We start from the raw sequence: 22,346 nt of genomic DNA, 5'->3' as shown, positions 1-22,346 counted from the left end.
TTATTAACCCTCCTAAAAACTGACTACCCAGGGTTGAGACCAGGAAGCAGAGTTGCAGTCTTACACGCCTCTCTGCAGCTTCTCTCCTCCTGCCATCCCCCCAAAACCCCATCCCCATAGAGTCGGTGCCTGCTCCCAGACCACCAAAAAACAAAGCTAAAATCAGCAAAAAGCTATTTAAGCATAAAAATTCAAAAACAATAAATAATACAGCTTCATCAACTGCACCAAAGAATAAAACAATTAAATGTGGATTGTTAAACATTAGGTCTCTCTCTTCCAAGTCCCTATTAGTAAATGATTTAATAATTGATCAACGTATTGATTTATTCTGCCTTACAGAAACCTGGTTACAGCAGGATGAATATGTTAGTTTAAATGAATCAACACCCCCGAGTCACAGTAACTGTCAGAATGCTCGGAGCACAGGTCGAGGAGGAGGATTAGCTGCAATCTTCAATTCCAGCTTATTAATTAATCAGAGACCCAGACAAAGTTTTCATTCTTTTGAAAGCCTGACTCTTAGTCTTGTCCATCCCAATTGGGAAAATCAAAAACCTGTTTTATTTGTTATTATCTATCGTCCACCTGGTCCTTACTCAGAGTTTCTGTCTGATTTCTCAGACTTTTTATCTGATTTAGTGCTCAGTTCAGATAAAATAATTATAGTGGGTGATTTTAACATCCATGTAGATGCTGAGAATGACAGCCTCAACACTGCATTTAATCTATTGTTAGATTCAATTGGCTTCTCTCAAAATGTAAAGGAGCCCACCCACCACTTTAATCATACTCTGGATCTTGTCCTAACATATGGCATAGAAACTGAAGACTTAACAGTATTCCCTGAAAGCCCCCTCCTGTCTGATCATTTCTTAGTAACATTTACATTTACTTTAATGGATTACACAGCAGTGGGGAACAAGTTTTATTACAGTAGAAGTCTTTCTGAAAGTGCTGTAACTAAGTTTAAGGATCTAATTCCTTCATTGTTATGCTCTTCAGTGCCATGTGCCAACACAGTGCAGAGCAGCTACCTAAACTCTGCTCCCAGTGAGGTTGATTATCTCGTCAATAGTTTTACATCCTCACTGCGTATAACTTTGGATACTGTGGCTCCTCTGAAAAGGAAAGCTTCAAATCAGAAGTGCCTGACTCCGTGGTATAATTCACAAACACACAGCTTAAAGCAGATAACCCGAAAGCTGGAGAGGGAATGGCGTCTCACTAAATTAGAAGATGCTCATTTAGCCTGGAAAAAGAGTTTGTTGCTCTATAAAAAAGCCCTCCGTAAAGCTAGGACATCTTACTATTCATCATTAATTGAAGAAAATAAGAACAACCCCAGGTTTCTTTTCAGCACTGTAGCCAGGCTGACAAAGAGTCAGAGCTCTGTAGAGCCGAGTATTCCTTTCACGTTAACTAGTAGTGACTTCATGGATTTCTTTACAAATAAAATTTTAGACATTCGAGAAAAAATTATTCATAACCATCTCAAAGATTATTCTTCATGTTCGGCTGCTTTCAGCACTGCTGGTATTTGTTTAGACTCTTTTGCTCCAGTTGATCTTTCAGAGTTAACTTCAATAGTTACTTCCTCCAAACCAGCAACATGTTTGTTAGATCCCATTCCTACTAGACTGTTCAAAGAAGTCTTTCCAATTATTGATGCTTCAATCTTAAAAATGATCAATCAGTCTTTATTAGTTGGCTATGTACCACAGACCTTCAAGGTGGCTGTAATTAAACCTCTGCTTAAAAAGCCATCACTTTAACCAGCTGCCTTAGCTAATTATAGGCCAATCTCCAACCTTCCTTTTCTCTCAAAGATTCTTAAAAGAGTAGTTGTAAAACAGCTCACTGATCATCTGCAGAGGAACGGTTTATTTGAAGAGTTTCAGTCAGGTTTCAGAATTCATCACAGTACAGAAACAGCATTAGTGAAGGTTACAAATGATCTTCTTAGAGCCTCTGACAGTGGACTCATCTCTGTTCTTGTCCTGTTGGACCTCAGTGCAGCTTTTGATACTGTTGACCATAACATTTTATTACAGAGATTAGAGCTTGCTATAGGTATTAAAGGTACTGCACTGCAGTGGTTTGAATCATATTTATCTCATAGACTCCAATTTGTTCATGTAAATGGGGAGTCTTCTTCACACACTAAGGTTAATTATGGAGTTCCACAGGGTTCTGTGCTAGGACCAATTTTATTTACATTATACATGCTTCCCTTAGGCAGTATTATTAGAAAGCACTGCATCAATTTTCATTGTTATGCAGATGATACTCAGCTTTACCTGTCAATGAAGCCAGATGACACACATCAATTAATTAAACTGCAGGAATGTCTTAAAGACATTAAGGCCTGGATGACCTCTAATTTCCTGCTTCTAAATTCAGATAAAACTGAAATTCTTGTTCTCGGCCCCACAAATCTTAGAAACATGGTGTCTAACCAGATACTTACTCTGGATGGCATTACTTTGGCCTCCAGTAACACTGTGAGAAATCTTGGAGTCATTTTTGACCAGGATATGTCCTTCAATGCACATATTAAACAAATATGTAGGACCGCTTTTTTGCATTTGCGCAATATTTCTAAAATTAGAAACATCCTTTCTCAGAGTGATGCTGAAAAGCTAATTCATGCATTTATTACTTCTAGGCTGGATTATTGTAATTCATTATTATCAGGCTGTCCTAAAAGCTTTCTGAAAAGCCTTCAGCTGATCCAAAATGCTGCAGCTAGAGTACTGACAGGGACTAGAAGGAGAGAGCATATTTCTCCCATATTGGCTTCTCTTCATTGGCTCCCTGTTAAATCTAGAATAGAATTTAAAATTCTTCTCCTCACATACAAGGTCTTGAATAATCAGGCCCCATCTTATCTCAAAGACCTCATAGTACCATATCACCCCAACAGAGCACTTCGCTCTCAGACTGCTGGCTTACTTGTGGTTCCTAGGATACTTAAGAGTAGAATGGGAGGCAGAGCCTTCAGCTTTCAGGCCCCTCTTCTGTGGAACCAGCTCCCAGCTTGGATTCAGGAGACAGACACCCTCTCTATTTTTAAGATTAGGCTTAAAACTTTCCTTTATGATAAAGCTTATAGTTAGGGCTGGATCAGGTGACCCTGAACCATCCCTTAGTTATGCTGCTATAGGCCTAGTCTGCTGGGGGGTTCACATAATGCACTGTTTCTCATTCACCTTATTTACTTTGTTTATACTCCACTCTGCATTTAATCATTAATTGATATTAATCTCTGGCTCTCTTCCACAACATGTCTTTCTCTCCCCTCAGCCCAACCGGTCGCGGCAGATGACTGCCCCTCCCTGAGCCTGGTTCTGCTGGAGGTTTCTTCCTGTTAAAAGGGAGTTTTTCCTTTCCACTGTCGCCAAGTGCTTGCTCATAGGGGGTCGTTTTTGACTGTTGGGTTTTCTCTGTATTATTGTAGGGTCTTTACCCACAATACAAAGCGCCTTGAGGCGACAGTTTGTTGTGATTTGGCGCTATATAAATAAAATTGAATTGAATTGAATTGAATTGGTCTACAATTATTTTATAGTTAAATAAGTTTTGCTTGGCAACAGCAATGTTTTCTGCTTTTTTTAATGAGTGTATTTATGAAAAAAGGCTTTAAAATGCAATCTTAGTTTTCAAACACTTACCCAGAAAAAATTATTACAATACTGCATGAAAAAGACAACAAGACTTCACTGGAGGCCTGATTTATTCACAGAATCAGACAAAAACAAACAGCTTTCCTGCAGGTTTTAGATGTGTCCCTGATCCAACACACCTGAATCAAATGGCTGAATTACCTCCTCAGTATGCAGTCAAGTTCTCCAGAGTCCTGCTAATGACTTCTATATTTGACTCAGGTGTGTTGAAGCAGAGACACATCTAAAACCTGCAGGACACCGGCCCTCGAGGCCTGGAGTTGCCCACCCCTGCCCTAAGACCACAAGGCAACATTCACCCAAACTCCCACCATCAGCATTCAGACCCCACACACAGACAAAGAAAAAAAGGTAGCCACAGCCCCCAGTCCAAGAGAACAGCTGATCACCCCACTAAGTGATGAATTGATCAGTGAATCAAATTCATCCAAATGTTTTTAGAGGTGACAGACATTCTCGCCAGACTACAGTAATCTGGAAGTAAATTCCTATAGTGAGTATACAGATCATTTTTTGATTTCCAATAGTTTTCTTAGTGATACATAAGGCGCTAAGAACTATGTGTGACATATTTGCTTCTATATCTAATTCACTTACATCACCGAAAATGCACAGTTTGGGTGAGGTTGGGACCAAGTGGAAAAGTCTTGATATATCCTCTGCCAGAATCTCTGAACAGGCATAAGAGACCATAAATCATGCAGATATTTCTCAGCATAGTTGCCTTAACAGTGGGTGCATAATGTTTGACTGTGTTTGTTTCATCTTGTTCTTAAATTCAGTTGTTTATAAGAAGAATGGTTTACCATCACTGCTGAACTGCTATTAATTTTTCATTTGTATTTCTTTTTTTTTTTTTTTGAACTGTAAACAAACATTGGATTTCTTTCTTCTATACCTGCTTCAGGCTCACAGACCTCACCACCCATTCAGGCTAATGTCACTGCTTCACCAGCAGTGGACAACAGCACAGCAGCTGAAGGGGAGCTCCGCCTGGTTAATGGACGTAGTAACAGCTCCTGCTCTGGCAGGGTGGAGATCTTCCACAGTGGGCAGTGGGGGACAGTGTGTGATGATTCTTGGGGCCTGGCGGATGCTCATGTGGCGTGTAGACAGCTGGGCTGTGGCAGGGTCCGCTCAGCAGTAACACATGCACAATTTGGACGGGGCACAGGACCCATCTGGATGGATGAAACCACATGCACAGGCCATGAATCAGAGCTCTCTGAGTGCCTCCACTTAGGGTTTGGATCTCATGACTGTGGCCACAGTGAAGACGCCGGTGTGATCTGTGAAGGTAAATTTGAGCAGCTGCAGACACTGAGGTCCCCCTGTGTTACTGTCTGTCCATGATATAATGTTTAACTGAGAGGTTTGTGCTCACCAACTATTATAGAAATATGTTTGCACTACGCTACAATTTCCTATTAAATACTTTCTTTTCATCACGGCTTATAATATATTCCATATTTCTGCACACCAAATATCTTTGGGCAAAATATTGAACCCTCAGTTTCTCCCAGTGTGTTCATCAGAGTGACTGTATGCATGAATGTTCCATAGAAAGCACTTAAACATAGACAGGTTGACCTTTTCCATCTCAAATATGGTAAGAACCTGGAGTTAAAGTGGGCTGCAGTTACCCGCCTCCTCCAGCTAATGAGTAGTTAAACCTTAATAGGTAGTTTAATATAAAATAGAGTCTGACTGGTGTCAGCTTAGAAGTTGTTGGATTCTGTTTAGTCATGTTTAGATTCCCTCTGTGTGCCAGTCTCCTTATGTGTCAAGTCTGTGTGTACCATAGTGGGTTACTTCCTGTCTTATTTTGACAGTTCCTTATGCTGTGTGGTTGTGTTTTGCTTTGCCTCCCTGAGTCTCGTTAGTGTTATTCTGTTCACCTGTTTCCACTCACCCCTTGTTTCCTCTGTGTATTTATTGTCTGAGTTTTGTCTTGTTGTCCTATGGCTGTGTTTCCCTGTGTTCTCCAGACCACCTTAGTTATTTTCCAGTGTAGGTTTTTTGTTTGTTTTGCTGCCCCAGTTTATTTTGCTATTCCCATTTTCTGTTGCCATAATAAAGGCTCATTTTGGTTCACCTTTTTACACCATCTCCTGCGTCCTGCTTTTGGGTCCTCACCTCTTTCCACGCCACATGGCCTGCACCCCCAAATCGTGACAGTAGACTCTGACCAGCATGGACCCAGCGGACATCATTTACAACACCTTAGAGGAGTTTTCCAACTGTGCTCAGCTCTGTGGACTATGGATATTATCCTTCTCTGCTGCAGCTCCACCTCTCCCTCGTCCGAGCCTGCTGCTGCTGCAGCTCCACTAGTTTTCAGCATCAGCTTCGCAGCAGCCACTATCACCAGAGCCTGTGTGTCCCGCTCGGCCCGAGCGCCCCGAGCCAGAGGGTCCCGCACCTGAACCCGAGCATCCAGCTTCGCTCAAGCACCCTGAGCCAGAACCAGAGGGTCCCGCGCCTGAACCCGAGTGTCCCGCTCAGCCCGAGTGCCTCGAGTCAGAGGGTCCCGCGACAGAACCCAAGCATCCTGCTATGCCAGGGCCCGTGCGTTCTGCCCAGCCCGAGCGTTACGAGTCTTCCAAGCGTTCCGAGTCGTCCACCAGCCAGAGCTCTGGCGAATTCCCGCCTGCCACGCGGCCGCCCACCAGACCACCTCTGCCTCTGCAGGTGTTCTCCTGATCATTGCTTTGGCTCCTCCATCTGTCAATGGCCATCCAGTCGGCCGCCTGCAGTACCTTGTTTCCATCTTTGGGCTCTGTCCTGTCGTCTTGCCCCCTGGCCGGGACGACCCCCTGAACTGGGCCACCTCCCGTGTGGCATTCCTGGCAGGCCTCCTGAACTTTTTTGGCTCCTGTTTTGCCAAGTTCTGTTTTTGTGTTGCTTTCGACTGTTTTTTCCAGCCTTGTGCTGCCGCCTTCTGTTGTATTCTTGGCTTGTTTTAAGACTGTCGGCCTTTTGTTTGTTTTTGTTTTTTTTTTTGTTTTTTTTTATTTTGCTATTCCTTTTTTCTGTTGCCATAATAAAGGCTCATTTTCCTTCACCTTTTTACACCATCTCCTGCGTCCTGCTTTTGGTTCCTCACCTCTTTCCACGCCACACGGCCTGCACCCCCAAATCGTGACACAGTGACTGTATTTTTCAGAGAAGAAAATGATAATGTGCAAGAATTTTACTCTGAGATGGAGACAGATGAGAGATCCTTTTCTAAGGTATGCAGGAGACAGTTTAGCAGGTGGTATTTGGTAAAGTAGAAATTTCAAATTTACATGTAATGTTCTAATTCATAAATCAATGCACATGTTAAACAAATATGTAGGACTGGGTTTTTTTTGCATTTGTGCAATATTTTTAAAATGAGAAACATCTTGTCTCAGACTGATGATAAAAAGCTCATTCATGCAATTATTACTTCTAGGCTGGACTATTGTAATTCATTATTATCAGGCTGTCCTAAAAGCTCCCTGAAAAGCTTTCAGCTGATCCAAAATGCTGCAGCTAGAGTACTGACAGGGACTAGAAAGAGAGAGCAGATTTCTCCCATATTGGCCTCTCTTCATTGGCTCCCTGTTAAATCTAGAATAGAATTTAAAATCCTTCTCCTCACCTACAAGGTCTTGAATAATCAGGCCCCATCTTATCTCAAAGACCTCATAGTCCCATATCACCCCAACAGAGCACTTCACTCTCAGACTGCTGTTTTACTTGTGGTTCCTAGGATACTTAAGAGGAGAATGGGAGGCAGAGCCTTCAGCTTTCAGGCGCCTCTTTGGTACTGTGCAGGTCTTTGTGCATCTTAACTATGAATACACTGTAAAGAATAGAATTTTTTTTTCATCTAGTTTTTCGATTTATAACAAAAATACTTTCAGTATCAGTTCAGCACTATTGTTAATTGTTAGTTGTTGTTTTTTTACAATTCTTTTTAACACAGGAGATGGGCAGGAGCTCCGCCTGGTCAATGGAAGTAGTAACAGCTCCTGCTCTGGCAGGGTGGAGATCCTCCACATTGGGCAGTGGGGGACAGTGTGTGATGATGCCTGGGGCCTGGTGAATGCTCAGGTGGTGTGTAGACAGCTGGGCTGTGGCAGGGCCCACTCAGCAGTAACACATGCACAATTTGGACGGGGCACAGGACCCATCTGGATGGACCAGGTCACATGCACAGGCCGTGAATCAAAGCTCTCTGAGTGTCGCCACTTAGGGTTTGGATCTCACAACTGTGGCCACAGTGAAGACGCCGGTGTGATCTGTGATGGTAAATTTGAGCAGCTGCAGACACTGAGGTCCCCCTGTTTTACTCTGTATCCATGGTGTAATGTTTCTTATACAATTATATAATAATATATATTTGATTTACACTACAGTGTTTCAGCTACAGGTTTTCAAATTTTCTTCATTCATAAATTATGTGAAATATAGTCCAGATTCTTAAGGCCTGAGCACTGAGTGCAACGACCCTGTTGTAGCTGCTCCATTTACTCTTATTATTCAGACAAATGAATCATCTATTTGAGAACTTTAACATGATCAAAAACTCATGAACGTTTGGTCACAGGTCAGGACTGGTGAGATTTATATACTAAATGAAAATAAATATATGTCTATTATCTGTGGCATACAAGAATTTCTTTGCCACCTTGATATAATTCATAGGTACACTATCCAAACTGTCCCAAAATTTTCATTTTTGATAAGAATCCATGCCTGAACACATCATCTAGTGACAACAGGAAATAACATTTTACACGTTCATGTACCACTCGAAGCAGGTTGCCAAGTGCTGTATAACATTTGGTTAGGAAAGCCTTAACAAGTTGATGTTATACATTTGTTAAAACTGATTTTTCATAAACCAGCTGGACCCTGGTGGCATGAGGAATTTTGATGTGTCACCACGAAAGACGAAATTGCTGTAACTCAAATACAAATGATCCAATCTACTCAAAAGGTCACGTTTAATAAGAGTACTGACCTGAATACATGTAAACATCAATATTCATCAATAGTCAGAGCGCCACCTAGTCTGAGCAGGACATGTCATGTAATGTACTTCAGTGTAATCCTTCTCACAAGTGTACTACATGTACCTCGAAATGTGCTCAGAAGAACCTTCAGACCTTGATTTTTCCTGAGTGTGAAAATACTGGGTGTTCATTTGATGGTGTTTCCTGGTGGCAGGCAAAAGGCCACAAAACAGGAAGTTATTGTTGAGAGGCCGGGAAAGTTTGAAAAGTCACCAAACTTGGCAAAAGGTTTTATGACTGTAGTGTCTCCTAAAATATTTCAGTGAAGTAGCCCCAGTACTGCTTTTTACCTACAGCCATGACATTTGGAGGCATCGTGTGTTAGCTAAGAACATACAAAAAAGCAGCATGGGGTCATATCCTAAAGCCAACAGGAAGTCCATCATTTTGAATTTAATATGCAAATATGTTGCTAGTGCCATTTTCAGTCATTATGCTTTAACAAACTCCTGCTAAAGATTTAATTGAATTAGGATTTAATTAAATCAGGAAGTTCTTTGATTAATTTAATCTAAAGATTCTGTCGATACTTAATTTCAGTGTTTTTCATGAGTTCTTGTTGCTGCCACAGGAAATGTCTGTGTTTCATCATAACACGTGAAACTGTTATATCTCAAATGTAAAATCTCAAATGTGGCTTGAATTTGTTACACTATAAATATAAATATACTGTAACAGCTTTATTCATTTTGTTCTTAAATTCAGTTGTTTATAAGAAGAATGGTTTACCATCACTGCTGAACTGTTATTAATTTTTCATTTGTATTTCTTTTTTTTGAACTGTAAACAAACATTGGATTTCTTTCTTCTATACCTGCTTCAGGCTCACAGACCTCACCACCCATTCAGGCTAATGTCACTGCTTCACCAGCAGTGGACAACAGCACAGCAGCTGAAGGGGAGCTCCGCCTGGTTAATGGAAGTAGTAACAGCTCCTGCTCTGGCAGGGTGGAGATCTTCCACAGTGGGCAGTGGGGGACAGTGTGTGATGATTCTTGGGGCCTGGCGGATGCTCATGTGGTGTGTAGACAGCTGGGCTGTGGCAGGCCCCTCTCAGCAGTAACACATGCACAATTTGGACGGGGCACAGGACCCATCTGGATGGATGAAACCACATGCACAGGCCGTGAATCAGAGCTCTCTGAGTGTCGCCACTTAGGGTTTGGAACTCACAACTGTGGCCACAATGAAGACGCCGGTGTGATCTGTGAAGGTAAATTTGAGCAGCTGCAGACACTGAGGTCCCCCTGTGTTACTGTCTGTCCATGATATAATGTTTAACTGAGAGGTTTGTGCTCACCAACTATTATAGAAATATATTTGCACTACGCTACAATTTCTATCCCACTGGCTTTTTCACATTTAATACTTTCTTTTCATCACGGCTTATAATATATTCCATATTTCTGCACACCAAGTATCTTTGGGCAAGATATTGAACCCTCAGTTGCTCCCAGTGTGTTCATCAGAGTGACTGTATGCATGAATGTTCCATAGAAAGCACTTAAACATAGACAGGTTGACGTTTTCCATCTCAAATATGGTAAGAACCTGGCATTAAAGTGGGCTGCAGTTACCCGCCTCCTCCAGCTAATGAGTAGTTAAATCTAATAGTTTAGTTTAATATAAAATAGAGTCATAAGGGTTTAGTTTTCATGGCATGCAGTTTGATGTTCCTTTTAGGTGACGCCACAGAGACAGTTTAGCAGTTTAGTCACCACCTGATCTCTTCTGCACATCCTTTCTTTCCATCTCATCTCTGAGATGCAGTCATAATTCAGATGCAGTAAAATTGTGTGTTGAAGAGGAAGTTAATTTCAAATCAACGTTTCAAACAGCTCAGAAAATATCAAACAAACTGTTTCTGTGCAGTTTGACACGCTGTCTGTCTGCTAGCTAAAGGTGCAGTGTCTGTATTTTTCAGAGAAGAAAATGTTAATGTGCAAGAATTTTACTCTGAGATGGAGACAGATGAGAGATCCTTTTCTAAGGTATGCAGGAGACAGTTTAGCAGGTGGTATTTGGTAAAGTAGAAATTTCAAATTTACATGTAATGTTCTAATTCATAAATCAATGCACATATTAAACAAATATGTAGGACTGGGGTTTTTTTGCATTTGTGCAATATTTTTAAAATGAGAAACATCTTGTCTCAGACTGATGATAAAAAGCTCATTCATGCAATTATTACTTCTAGGCTGGACTATTGTAATTCATTATTATCAGGCTGTCCTAAAAGCTCCCTGAAAAGCTTTCAGCTGATCCAAAATGCTGCAGCTAGAGTACTGACAGGGACTAGAAAGAGAGAGCAGATTTCTCCCATATTGGCCTCTCTTCATTGGCTCCCTGTTAAATCTAGTATAGAATTTAAAATCCTTCTCCTCACCTACAAGGTCTTGAATAATCAGGCCCCATCTTATCTCAAAGACCTCATAGTCCCATATCACCCCAACAGAGCACTTCACTCTCAGACTGCTGTTTTACTTGTGGTTCCTAGGATACTTAAGAGGAGAATGGGAGGCAGAGCCTTCAGCTTTCAGGCGCCTCTTTGGTACTGTGCAGGTCTTTGTGCATCTTAACTATGAATACACTGTAAAGAATAGAATTTTTTTTTCATCTAGTTTTTCGATTTATAACAAAAATACTTTCAGTATCAGTTCAGCACTATTGTTAATTGTTAGTTGTTGTTTTTTTACAATTCTTTTTAACACAGGAGATGGGCAGGAGCTCCGCCTGGTTAATGGAAGTAGTAACAGCTCCTGCTCTGGCAGGGTGGAGATCCTCCACAGTGGGCAGTGGGGGACAGTGTGTGATGATGCCTGGGGCCTGGTGAATGCTCAGGTGGTGTGTAGACAGCTGGGCTGTGGCAGGGCCCACTCAGCAGTAACACATGCACAATTTGGACGGGGCACAGGACCCATCTGGATGGACCAGGTCGCATGCACAGGCCGTGAATCAAAGCTCTCTGAGTGTCGCCACTTAGGGTTTGGATCTCACAACTGTGGCCACAGTGAAGATGCCGGTGTGATCTGTGATGGTAAATTTGAGCAGCTGCAGACACTGAGGTCCCCCTGTTTTACTCTGTATCCACGGTGTAATGTTTCTTATACAATTATATAATATATATTTGATTTACACTACAGTGTTTCAGCTACAGGTTTTCAAATTTTCTTTATTCATAAATTATGTGAAATATAGTCCAGATTCTTAAGGCCTGAGCACTGAGTGCAACGACCCTGTTGTAGCTGCTCCATTTACTCTTATTATTCAGACAAATGAATCATCTATTTGAGAACTTTAACATGATCAAAAACTCATGAACGTTTGGTCACAGGTCAGGACTGGTGAGATTTATATACTAAATGAAAATAAATATATGTCTATTATCTGTGGCATACAAGAATTTCTTTGCCACCTTGATATAATTCATAGGTACACTATCCAAACTGTCCCAAAATTTTCATTTTTGATAAGAATCCATGCCTGAACACATCATCTAGTGACAACAGGAAATAACATTTTACACGTTCATGTACCACTCGAAGCAGGTTGCCAAGTGCTGTATAACATTTGGTTAGGAAAGCCTTAACAAGTTGATGTTATACATTTGTTAAAACTGATTTTTCATAAACCAGCTGGACCCTGGTGGCATGAGGAATTTTGATGTGTCACCATGAAAGACGAAATTGCTGTAACTCAAATACAAATGATCCAATCTACTCAAAAGGTCACGTTTGATAAGAGTACTGACCTGAATACATGTAAACATCAATATTCATCAATAGTCAGAGCGCCACCTAGTCTGAGCAGGACATGTCATGTAATGTACTTCAGTGTAATCCTTCTCACAAGTGTACTACATGTACCTCGAAATGTGCTCAGAAGAACCTTCAGACCTTGATTTTTCCTGAGTGTGAAAATACTGGGTGTTCATTTGATGGTGTTTCCTGGTGGCAGGCAAAAGGCCACAAAACAGGAAGTTATTGTTGAGAGGCCGGGAAAGTTTGAAAAGTCACCAAACTTGGCAAAAGGTTTTATGACTGTAGTGTCTCCTAAAATATTTCAGTGAAGTAGCCCCAGTACTGCTTTTTACCTACAGCCATGACATTTGGAGGCATCGTGTGTTAGCTAAGAACATACAAAAAAGCAGCATGGGGTCATATCCTAAAGCCAACAGGAAGTCCACCATTTTGAATTTAATATGCAAATATGTTGCTAGTGCCATTTTCAGTCATTATGCTTTAACAAACTCCTGCTAAAGATTTAATTGAATTAGGATTTAATTAAATCAGGAAGTTCTTTGATTAATTTAATCTAAAGATTCTGTCGATACTTAATTTCAGTGTTTTTCATGAGTTCTTGTTGCTGCCACAGGAAATGTCTGTGTTTCATCATAACACGTGAAACTGTTATATCTCAAATGTAAAATCTCAAATTTGGCTTGAATTTGTTACACTATAAATATAAATATACTGTAACAGCTTTATTCATTTTGTTCTTAAATTCAGTTGTTTATAAGAAGAATGGTTTACCATCACTGCTGAACTGTTATTAATTTTTCATTTGTATTTCTTTTTTTTGAACTGTAAACAAACATTGGATTTCTTTCTTCTATACCTGCTTCAGGCTCACAGACCTCACCACCCATTCAGGCTAATGTCACTGCTTCACCAGCAGTGGACAACAGCACAGCAGCTGAAGGGGAGCTCCGCCTGGTTAATGGAAGTAGTAACAGCTCCTGCTCTGGCAGGGTGGAGATCTTCCACAGTGGGCAGTGGGGGACAGTGTGTGATGATTCTTGGGGCCTGGCGGATGCTCATGTGGTGTGTAGACAGCTGGGCTGTGGCAGGCCCCTCTCAGCAGTAACACATGCACAATTTGGACGGGGCACAGGACCCATCTGGATGGATGAAACCACATGCACAGGCCATGAATCAGAGCTCTCTGAGTGTCGCCACTTAGGGTTTGGAACTCACAACTGTGGCCACAATGAAGACGCCGGTGTGATCTGTGAAGGTAAATTTGAGCAGCTGCAGACACTGAGGTCCCCCTGTGTTACTGTCTGTCCATGATATAATGTTTAACTGAGAGGTTTGTGCTCACCAACTATTATAGAAATATATTTGCACTACGCTACAATTTCTATCCCACAGGCTTTTTCACATTTAATACTTTCTTTTCATCACGGCTTATAATATATTCCATATTTCTGCACACCAAGTATCTTTGGGCAAGATATTGAACCCTCAGTTGCTCCCAGTGTGTTCATCAGAGTGACTGTATGCATGAATGTTCCATAGAAAGCACTTAAACATAGACAGGTTGACGTTTTCCATCTCAAATATGGTAAGAACCTGGCATTAAAGTGGGCTGCAGTTACCCGCCTCCTCCAGCTAATGAGTAGTTAAATCTAATAGTTTAGTTTAATATAAAATAGAGTCATAAGGGTTTAGTTTTCATGGCATGCAGTTTGATGTTCCTTTTAGGTGACGCCACAGAGACAGTTTAGCAGTTTAGTCACCACCTGATCTCTTCTGCACATCCTTTCTTTCCATCTCATCTCTGAGATGCAGTCATAATTCAGATGCAGTAAAATTGTGTGTTGAAGAGGAAGTTAATTTCAAATCAACGTTTCAAACAGCTCAGAAAATATCAAACAAACTGTTTCTGTGCAGTTTGACACGCTGTCTGTCTGCTAGCTAAAGGTGCAGTGTCTGTATTTTTCAGAGAAGAAAATGTTAATGTGCAAGAATTTTACTCTGAGATGGAGACAGATGAGAGATCCTTTTCTAAGGTATGCAGGAGACAGTTTAGCAGGTGGTATTTGGTAAAGTAGAAATTTCAAATTTACATGTAATGTTCTAATTCATAAATCAATGCACATGTTAAACAAATATGTAGGACTGGGTTTTTTTGCATTTGTGCAATATTTTTAAAATGAGAAACATCTTGTCTCAGACTGATGATAAAAAGCTCATTCATGCAATTATTACTTCTAGGCTGGACTATTGTAATTCATTATTATCAGGCTGTCCTAAAAGCTCCCTGAAAAGCTTTCAGCTGATCCAAAATGCTGCAGCTAGAGTACTGACAGGGACTAGAAAGAGAGAGCAGATTTCTCCCATATTGGCCTCTCTTCATTGGCTCCCTGTTAAATCTAGTATAGAATTTAAAATCCTTCTCCTCACCTACAAGGTCTTGAATAATCAGGCCCCATCTTATCTCAAAGACCTCATAGTCCCATATCACCCCAACAGAGCACTTCACTCTCAGACTGCTGTTTTACTTGTGGTTCCTAGGATACTTAAGAGGAGAATGGGAGGGAGAGCCTTCAGCTTTCAGGCGCCTCTTTGGTACTGTGCAGGTCTTTGTGCATCTTAACTATGAATACACTGTAAAGAATAGAATTTTTTTTTCATCTAGTTTTTCGATTTATAACAAAAATACTTTCAGTATCAGTTCAGCACTATTGTTAATTGTTAGTTGTTGTTTTTTTACAATTCTTTTTAACACAGGAGATGGGCAGGAGCTCCGCCTGGTTAATGGAAGTAGTAACAGCTCCTGCTCTGGCAGGGTGGAGATCCTCCACAGTGGGCAGTGGGGGACAGTGTGTGATGATGCCTGGGGCCTGGTGAATGCTCAGGTGGTGTGTAGACAGCTGGGCTGTGGCAGGGCCCAGTAACAAATACAGTACTGTATTTTATTTTATTAATTTCTTCCACTTATTCATGGCCGGGTTCCGGGGGCAGCAGCCTAAACAGAGAATGCCGGATGCCAGCTACTTCCTCCAGCTCCTCTGGGGGAACACAGAGGCATTTCCAGGCCAGCCAAATGATAAAATATCTCCAGCGTGTCCTGGGCCTGCCCCAGGCATTCACCCAGGAGGCATCCTATTCAGATGCCCGAACCACATGAATTGGCTCCTTTCAAGGAGCAGCGGCTCTCCTCTGAGCTTGGATGCTAAGAAGGGTTGGGTCTAAATAGTACTGGATGGTAAACCAATCTGAAATAACTGGTGCTGAATGTAACTGACTGACTGGGTAGAGCACGTCAGCTGCTGGCCAGAAAGTCAGTAGTTCATTCCTCACCAGCACAAGTGGGCAGGCTCAATATTGTTTCTTTTTTAATGGAACAGAAACTTTCCCTTTTCTTATTGAATTTTTCTGATTTTTTTAATTTTTATTTTTTACTGTGCACACTGTCCAAACTGTCCCAACCTTTTTCATTTTTGACAATCCATGCCTGAACACATCAAGAAGGGAATAATTAAATATTCATAGCACCACCTAGTGGCAACAGGAAATCACTTTTTACTTGCCACTCGAATCAGGTTGGTCTTGGGCCAAGTGCTGCATAAAATTTGGTAAGGAAAGCTTTAACAAGTTGATGTTATCTGTTTGTTAAAACTGTGATTTTCCATAAACCAGCAGGAACCTGGTGGCATGGGGAATTTTGATGTGTCGCCATAAAAGACAAAATTGGAGAATTTGTATGAGTTACACCAATCTACTCAAAAATTCATTTTAACTTAAAGCACTGACCTGATTACATGTAAACATCAATATTAATCGATAGAGCACCAACTAGTCGAAACACGAAACGTCATGTTACATACTTCAGTGTACTGCTCACAGATTGACTAAATGAACCTCAAATGTGGACCTTGAGTAGAGTATGAAATTTGTGGGCGTTCATTCAATGGTGTCTTTTGTGGCAGGCATTTTGCATCGAAACAGGAAGTTATTGTTGGAGGGCTGGGAAAGCAGTTTTAATTCTTGTTATTTCATTGTTCACAGCTTCAAACATTTCAACACCAAACTCGATTCTGCATCCTTTTCCTTCATCCACCTCCACACCGGCAGCAATGACATCAACACAGAGTTTAAGCTCCACTTCAGGAAGCTCCACCCCTTCAACTTCCTCTGATAGCACGAATGTGGTTCATACACCTGCAAATACAGGTACATCATTCATGAATGTCTGCAGATGGGAATGTCATGTAGGCCCATTAATATTCATCAAAGAACCAGATTCACATTCATTCAACACACAGAGAAACCAAACACAACATGAGACGAGGGACAAGGGGCTGATGAGGGGGACATGAGGAACACTGGCGAGCTGGGCCTCTAATATACTAAACAATGTTCAAGAACATGACTCTAATAACTAAAATAAGGAAGACAGACCTGAAAATACAAACTACAAAACCCATAATAAAACGAAGACAGAAGCAAACTAAGAAACACAACTAGAGAAATTAAACAGTAACAGAACATCAATGAACAAAAACACAAAGCGCTGGGCAGACGGCCCACGACCCCCACGAGCGTTTGTAAATGAGTGCTATCAAGGTAATGTGTCTGAGTCATAGGAGTCTTTTTCAGTTCAGAGGCACTCTGTACTGTAAATGAAAGCTTTTTGTTTTGAAGCAGGTGTAAATAAATATTCTAGAAGTTTACTTTAATTTCAGTTCAGTTCATTTTAATTTTGTTTCGGTCACACAAAAACAAATGATTCATCATAAATGCACAATAACAATTTACTCATCAGGGTCCCCTGCTGCACTCCAGCTGAATGGGAGGCAATTTTTTGTACAATGGGAATAATGGGAAGTGGAATTGCTCCCCTAGATCGGCTCTTGATTGGAGTTGCAGTTTTTCTGAGACTGCTGAAATTAAGGTTCTGGCTCCTCATTCAGGGAGTTTAGTCTGCACAGCAGTTTGTGTTATCTTTATTCTAAAATATTTCACTCCATTTTAATATGTAATTGTTCTTTATTAAAGGAAATTTTCATATTTATTCATATACTACGGCAGCATATTGAAAATTGCATACTGATTTTAAGTGTGATATAAACAAACACTCGCCACTCATTCAGGTTTCTTTCTGCTGCTGGCTGCTGTAACTGTGGTCGTCCTGCTGTCATCAGCTGTCCTCATCTACAGAAAGAGAGCAGAGCGCTCCTGTGGTGAGTTATCATCCAGCCTTATAGGATTTTTTAAAAAAAAGAAAGTTTGGCTGCTATTTCTGGGTCATCAGATCTAATGCCACAAAAATCAGCTCAAGTTCTGGTATAAAACATGCTTTTCTCTCTTTTCTATAGGTTTTAAAAGGAGGAGAAACTCAGACCAAACTGAGGTGACTCGTCTGTATTTGTTTGCTTTCATTTTGTAAGCTCTTTACACCTGCACTATAAAGAAACACACTGTGATTGGTTCATAAAAAGTTGAATTTAAATAGGTAAATATTAACTAGAAAATAAAATTAAGAATGTATTCTACTGTACACCCAACACTCAAATCCTCTTCACTTACATCTACATTAATCAGTCATTTACATGAAGTAAAGATTAGATATCTGTATGTAGTTTAAAGCAAACAGCTGTGTTCCAGGTGTGCTGGCTTTTCTTCCCACATCATTTAATGTACTGTTTGTGTTTTTTTCTTTTCCACAGCTTGCTCTCCATGAAAAATTTTCTTCAGCCTCCACATGTGAAGACTCATATTACTAGAGCCTTGATCCAGCCAGCAGGGACCAGAACCAGACCTGTTCTACTCTCACATACACAGAGTGACCAACTTTCATAAATACAGTCAGATTAATAGAAATGTGTTTGTTGGTTTGATGCCCGAATGAACACCCTGGTCACTTTTCTGTAAGAAGTTAGTGTCATTTCCCAGTGTGGACCAGTAATGGTGACACTGGCCAATCAGGAACATCATCAATCTCTCGCTCTAACACACACACACACACACACACACACACACATACACACACTGTTTGCATTGTTGTAGCTTATGTTCAGTTTTAGCAGTTGTGTGGGAAGTTTTCTGATACTTTTGATCATTTGATTCTTGAAATTAAAGATAATCATTTGAAAGATTTAGCTCTGTTTAAAAGATGCAATCTAAGTTTTTGTCAGTGTTTAGCTCTTTACATTTTGATGTATTGCTAGTGAGTTTTTTCAGGGTGCACTTGTTCAAACATTCTCTTTGTGAGCAGCAGCCAATCAGAAGAGAAAGGGAGAGGAACTAAAATTGATGAACTGAGGAAGACACATTTGGTTTATTTTGAACTGTGATTCATGTAGAGTACTTCTAGTAAAGTCCAGTAAAGAATAAAATTATACCCTCTCATAACACAGTGACACAGTGTTTGAGTGTATTTCCTCATATGAACAGTGAGAATTCAGATTCCTTCCTCTAAAATCTAAAAAAGGTAAACATGAAGTGCAGTAACAGATGTTTTTATATGTTTTTGTAAAATTTATCATAGCTCAAACACCAGTTGAAGAAAAATAATTATACGAATCAAAATGACAAATATATGACTGCACAGCAGGAAAAAAAATAAATGAAGCAAAAGGAGGAGGAGTGTATTTGTGTGTGTGATATGTTTGAAAGAGTGACCATGTCATCAAGAGAAGCAAAAAGTTCCTGGTTTTCAAATAAAGAAGGAAGAAGCAGCATTAACCCATCAGAGCCTCGAAATGAAGGTCCATCACACTTTGCTCTGCTTCATCTTCCTCAGTGAGTAAATTCTTTTTTTTTTTTTTTTTAAAGCTTGTCATGTCTGGTAGATCTTGCAAGCAGAACTGTGATCTGAATGCGTTGTTGTGCCAAACATATTTGCTATTTCAAGATGAGCTCTATAAGTTCTCAATAGGCTCTTGTTGTTGATGTTTTAACCCTTTATTTTATTTATCTGAGTTATTTTTAACATACAATGTAACAGCCAGAGCTGACAGGCTGAAGAAAAGGAAAATAAAGAAAAGAAAAAGGGAGAGAGAAAGGGAGCAAAAAAAGGAGAATAGAAAAAAAAAAAAAAAGGGGGAAAGAGCACGTCAATTAATCAAATAGTTCATCACTTTAACATAAAAAATACTATCAATACTTGCAAAAATAAATTTGTGTGTGAAAAACAAAACTAACAAAGCATGTTACGCACACCAACAATTTTGTTGAGTTGTGATTGAGTGGGTGTTTGTGTCTGTGTCATGTTTGTGTCTGTGTCATGGAATGTACTTACCAATGAGGGCAAAACGCTGCAGCTCCACCCATCAGAAGCTAGAGGCAGGCAGAGAAAGCCCCCGGAACCCCAGGCCACCAGCAGCCCACCAAGAGCCAGGAAGACCCGTGGCTACTCAATCCAAAGACAACCGCACACCTACCCCAGCAGACGGGAGAGGGTGGTCTCAGACGAAGCCCCCCCAGTCGAGGAGCAAGGGCTCCAGGGAACCCAAGGCGATGAGAAGCCAGTCCCCCCCCAGCGGCCAGCCCCCTGCACTGGCCGGCGGCAGGGCCCCAGGGCCCACGGCACCCAAGGACCGCCCGACTCTCCACAGAGCCCCCCCCCCATGCCGAAGAAGCCAACGCAGCCCCGCACCGCACCCCCAAGGGGAGCAGGCCAGCACCCACGCCAGAACATCCAGCCCCACCCAGGAACCCTGAGGCACCCCCATCCCAGGGGGGTAGGGGGGAGGCAGCAACCAGCAAGGAGCGGCCAGGAGGCAAGGCACAAGGCCCAGACCCAGGTCCAGCCATACATACAAACACACCCACACACCCGTGTACACATTTATGCACAGATACTCATACATGCCCATACATACTTACCCACACACAGATATGCCATACATACACATTCACTCACCCACCCATACTCACGGAGACAGTGACAAATACACAAAGACACACATTCATCCATAGCTACCCACCCTCTGAAGACGGGGCAAGTGGAAACCACCCCAGGGCCAACAGCGACCCCAGGACGCCACCAGCCCGGTCCCCAAGGAACCACCCGACCCCTACCCTGGGCGAGGTGTAAGAAATCGGGGTGTGAGATGACCCATCCACCCCTCCTCCTCCCCAACTTATAGGTGTATGTGTTAATGTTTGTGAGTGAATGAGGTGTATAGGGTGCAGTTAAAATTGAGGGGGCAGTTTTGCCACAAGCACCAACTGCTGGTCGTCAGTGCTCTCCCACACACTCAGTGAGTAAATTCTTGCTTCTGTCACGTCTCTTTTCTCAGGGTTACTTCTGTCATGGTTTTGGACCCAGGGTTTTGAGTTTTGTGATTTTGGATTTGAAACATGATTGTTTTTCTAGTTCTTTATCTTCCCGTTAGAACATAATATTATTGTCAGGTTTGTGGCTGTGGCCGTCAAAGGACTCATTTTAATTTGAACTTAAATCTTTAATAGCAAAACATGGCATAAACATAACATAAACTTGGAGCATAACATGAACTTAGCCATAACCATAAACTTGAGCTCTAAACATGAATATGAAGCATAGACATGAAGGTAAGGCACACAGCGGGGAAAACAAAAGATAAGCAAACGACGACACGACAAGGATCAATGGGAAATGCAGACAATAAATACACGAGGGGTTAATCAGAGGAGGGGAAACAGGTGACAAGGCACTAACGAGACAGGAAGTAAAATCAAACATAAAGCACACAGGACAAAGGATGATTCAAAATACAATAGGATGTGAGCTACATGACAGACTTAACACAGGAGGGATGACAAAGACACCTGAACACAAGACCATGGGGAAGACAACAGAAGACCGCCAAAGTAAAACGGGAAGGAAGACAGAAACAAAGGCATGAACTAGACAGCACACACAGAGAAACACTAAGAAAGTTCAGGCAGCTCAGAAGACTCAGGGGGCTGGCACTGCCTGACAGGACATGCAGCCAATTCTTTGGATACCAGAGGCCGTGGTTGACTCGCCCTGGCTTCACAGGTTTCAGAGGCCGCTTGGTGGGGCGCGTAGTCTCTCTGTATGGCTGGGGCCACTCAGTGGGACCCAGTGCTGATTTCAGGGGCTGAGGCTGGGGCCTGGCCATCCTCACCCGTGAGATAGGTACAGTTGCAGACACAAGTTGTACTCTGCCCACCCTCACCCTGGGAATAGGAAGGGGTGCAGGGGCAGGCTGGGCCCTAACCACTGATATTTTCTATGTGAATGTTGCACAGCTGAGAAAGTTTGACTCAGGACAGTACAAATGTTTTTGGACAGATAATGGTTTCCAGATTCAAATGTGGAGTTTGAGTTTGAAATTTAAGGAGCGATTAGCATAAACTATAGTGTTTTGTCTGTGTTTAGACATACCAGTTTACCTAAATATTAATGGACCTCTCTTTTAGCTGTATTGTTGCTATTCTTATTGTTTCATGTTTCACAGCAACAATGGCAAAAGCAATAACGATACAGACAACAAGAACAACAATGACAACGCCAAAAGCAACAACGACCAGAATGAGTACATCACTGAGTGTACCAACCACTTCAAAAAGCTCCACACCTTTATCAGTCTCTTCTGAAATCACAAAGCAGCCTCAGACACCAACTTCAGGTACATTATATACTGTATGGATGCGTGTAGATGAGGATTTTTTGTGGGTCAATTAACATCTGTTTATCAAAGTTTATCAAAGAACCGCATATGTGACCATGAATGACACAGCCACAGCCACTTTTTCTTGTGTAGTAAAAGTAAGAGAAACAACAATGAAGAGACACACAACACAACCTGATTCAAAGATTTAAGTACAAAAAGAATGATGTATGTAAAGTAGAAGTATGAGAGTTATTT

General features: G+C 41.4%; 1 protein-coding gene across 1 annotated transcript in view; it reads left to right on the top strand.

The window, feature by feature from the left end:
- Positions 1-22,074, top strand: part of LOC115783274 (deleted in malignant brain tumors 1 protein-like) — a 28,792-nt gene extending 6,718 nt beyond the window's left edge. The window contains exons 3-9 of the mRNA XM_030734025.1: positions 4,594-4,983; positions 7,642-7,965; positions 9,558-9,947; positions 11,448-11,771; positions 13,361-13,750; positions 15,250-15,412; positions 21,936-22,074. Coding sequence (XP_030589885.1) covers positions 4,594-4,983; positions 7,642-7,965; positions 9,558-9,947; positions 11,448-11,771; positions 13,361-13,750; positions 15,250-15,412; positions 21,936-22,074 — 2,120 coding nt within the window. The remainder of the gene's footprint in view (positions 1-4,593; positions 4,984-7,641; positions 7,966-9,557; positions 9,948-11,447; positions 11,772-13,360; positions 13,751-15,249; positions 15,413-21,935) is intronic.
- The last annotated feature ends 272 nt before the right edge of the window (positions 22,075-22,346 follow it).

Source organism: Archocentrus centrarchus, chromosome 7 (genome assembly GCF_007364275.1).
Source record: "Archocentrus centrarchus isolate MPI-CPG fArcCen1 chromosome 7, fArcCen1, whole genome shotgun sequence".
Taxonomy (NCBI): domain Eukaryota; kingdom Metazoa; phylum Chordata; class Actinopteri; order Cichliformes; family Cichlidae; genus Archocentrus; species Archocentrus centrarchus.
Note: the sequence above shows the minus strand (reverse complement) of the source record. Positions and strands in the feature narration are given on the sequence as shown.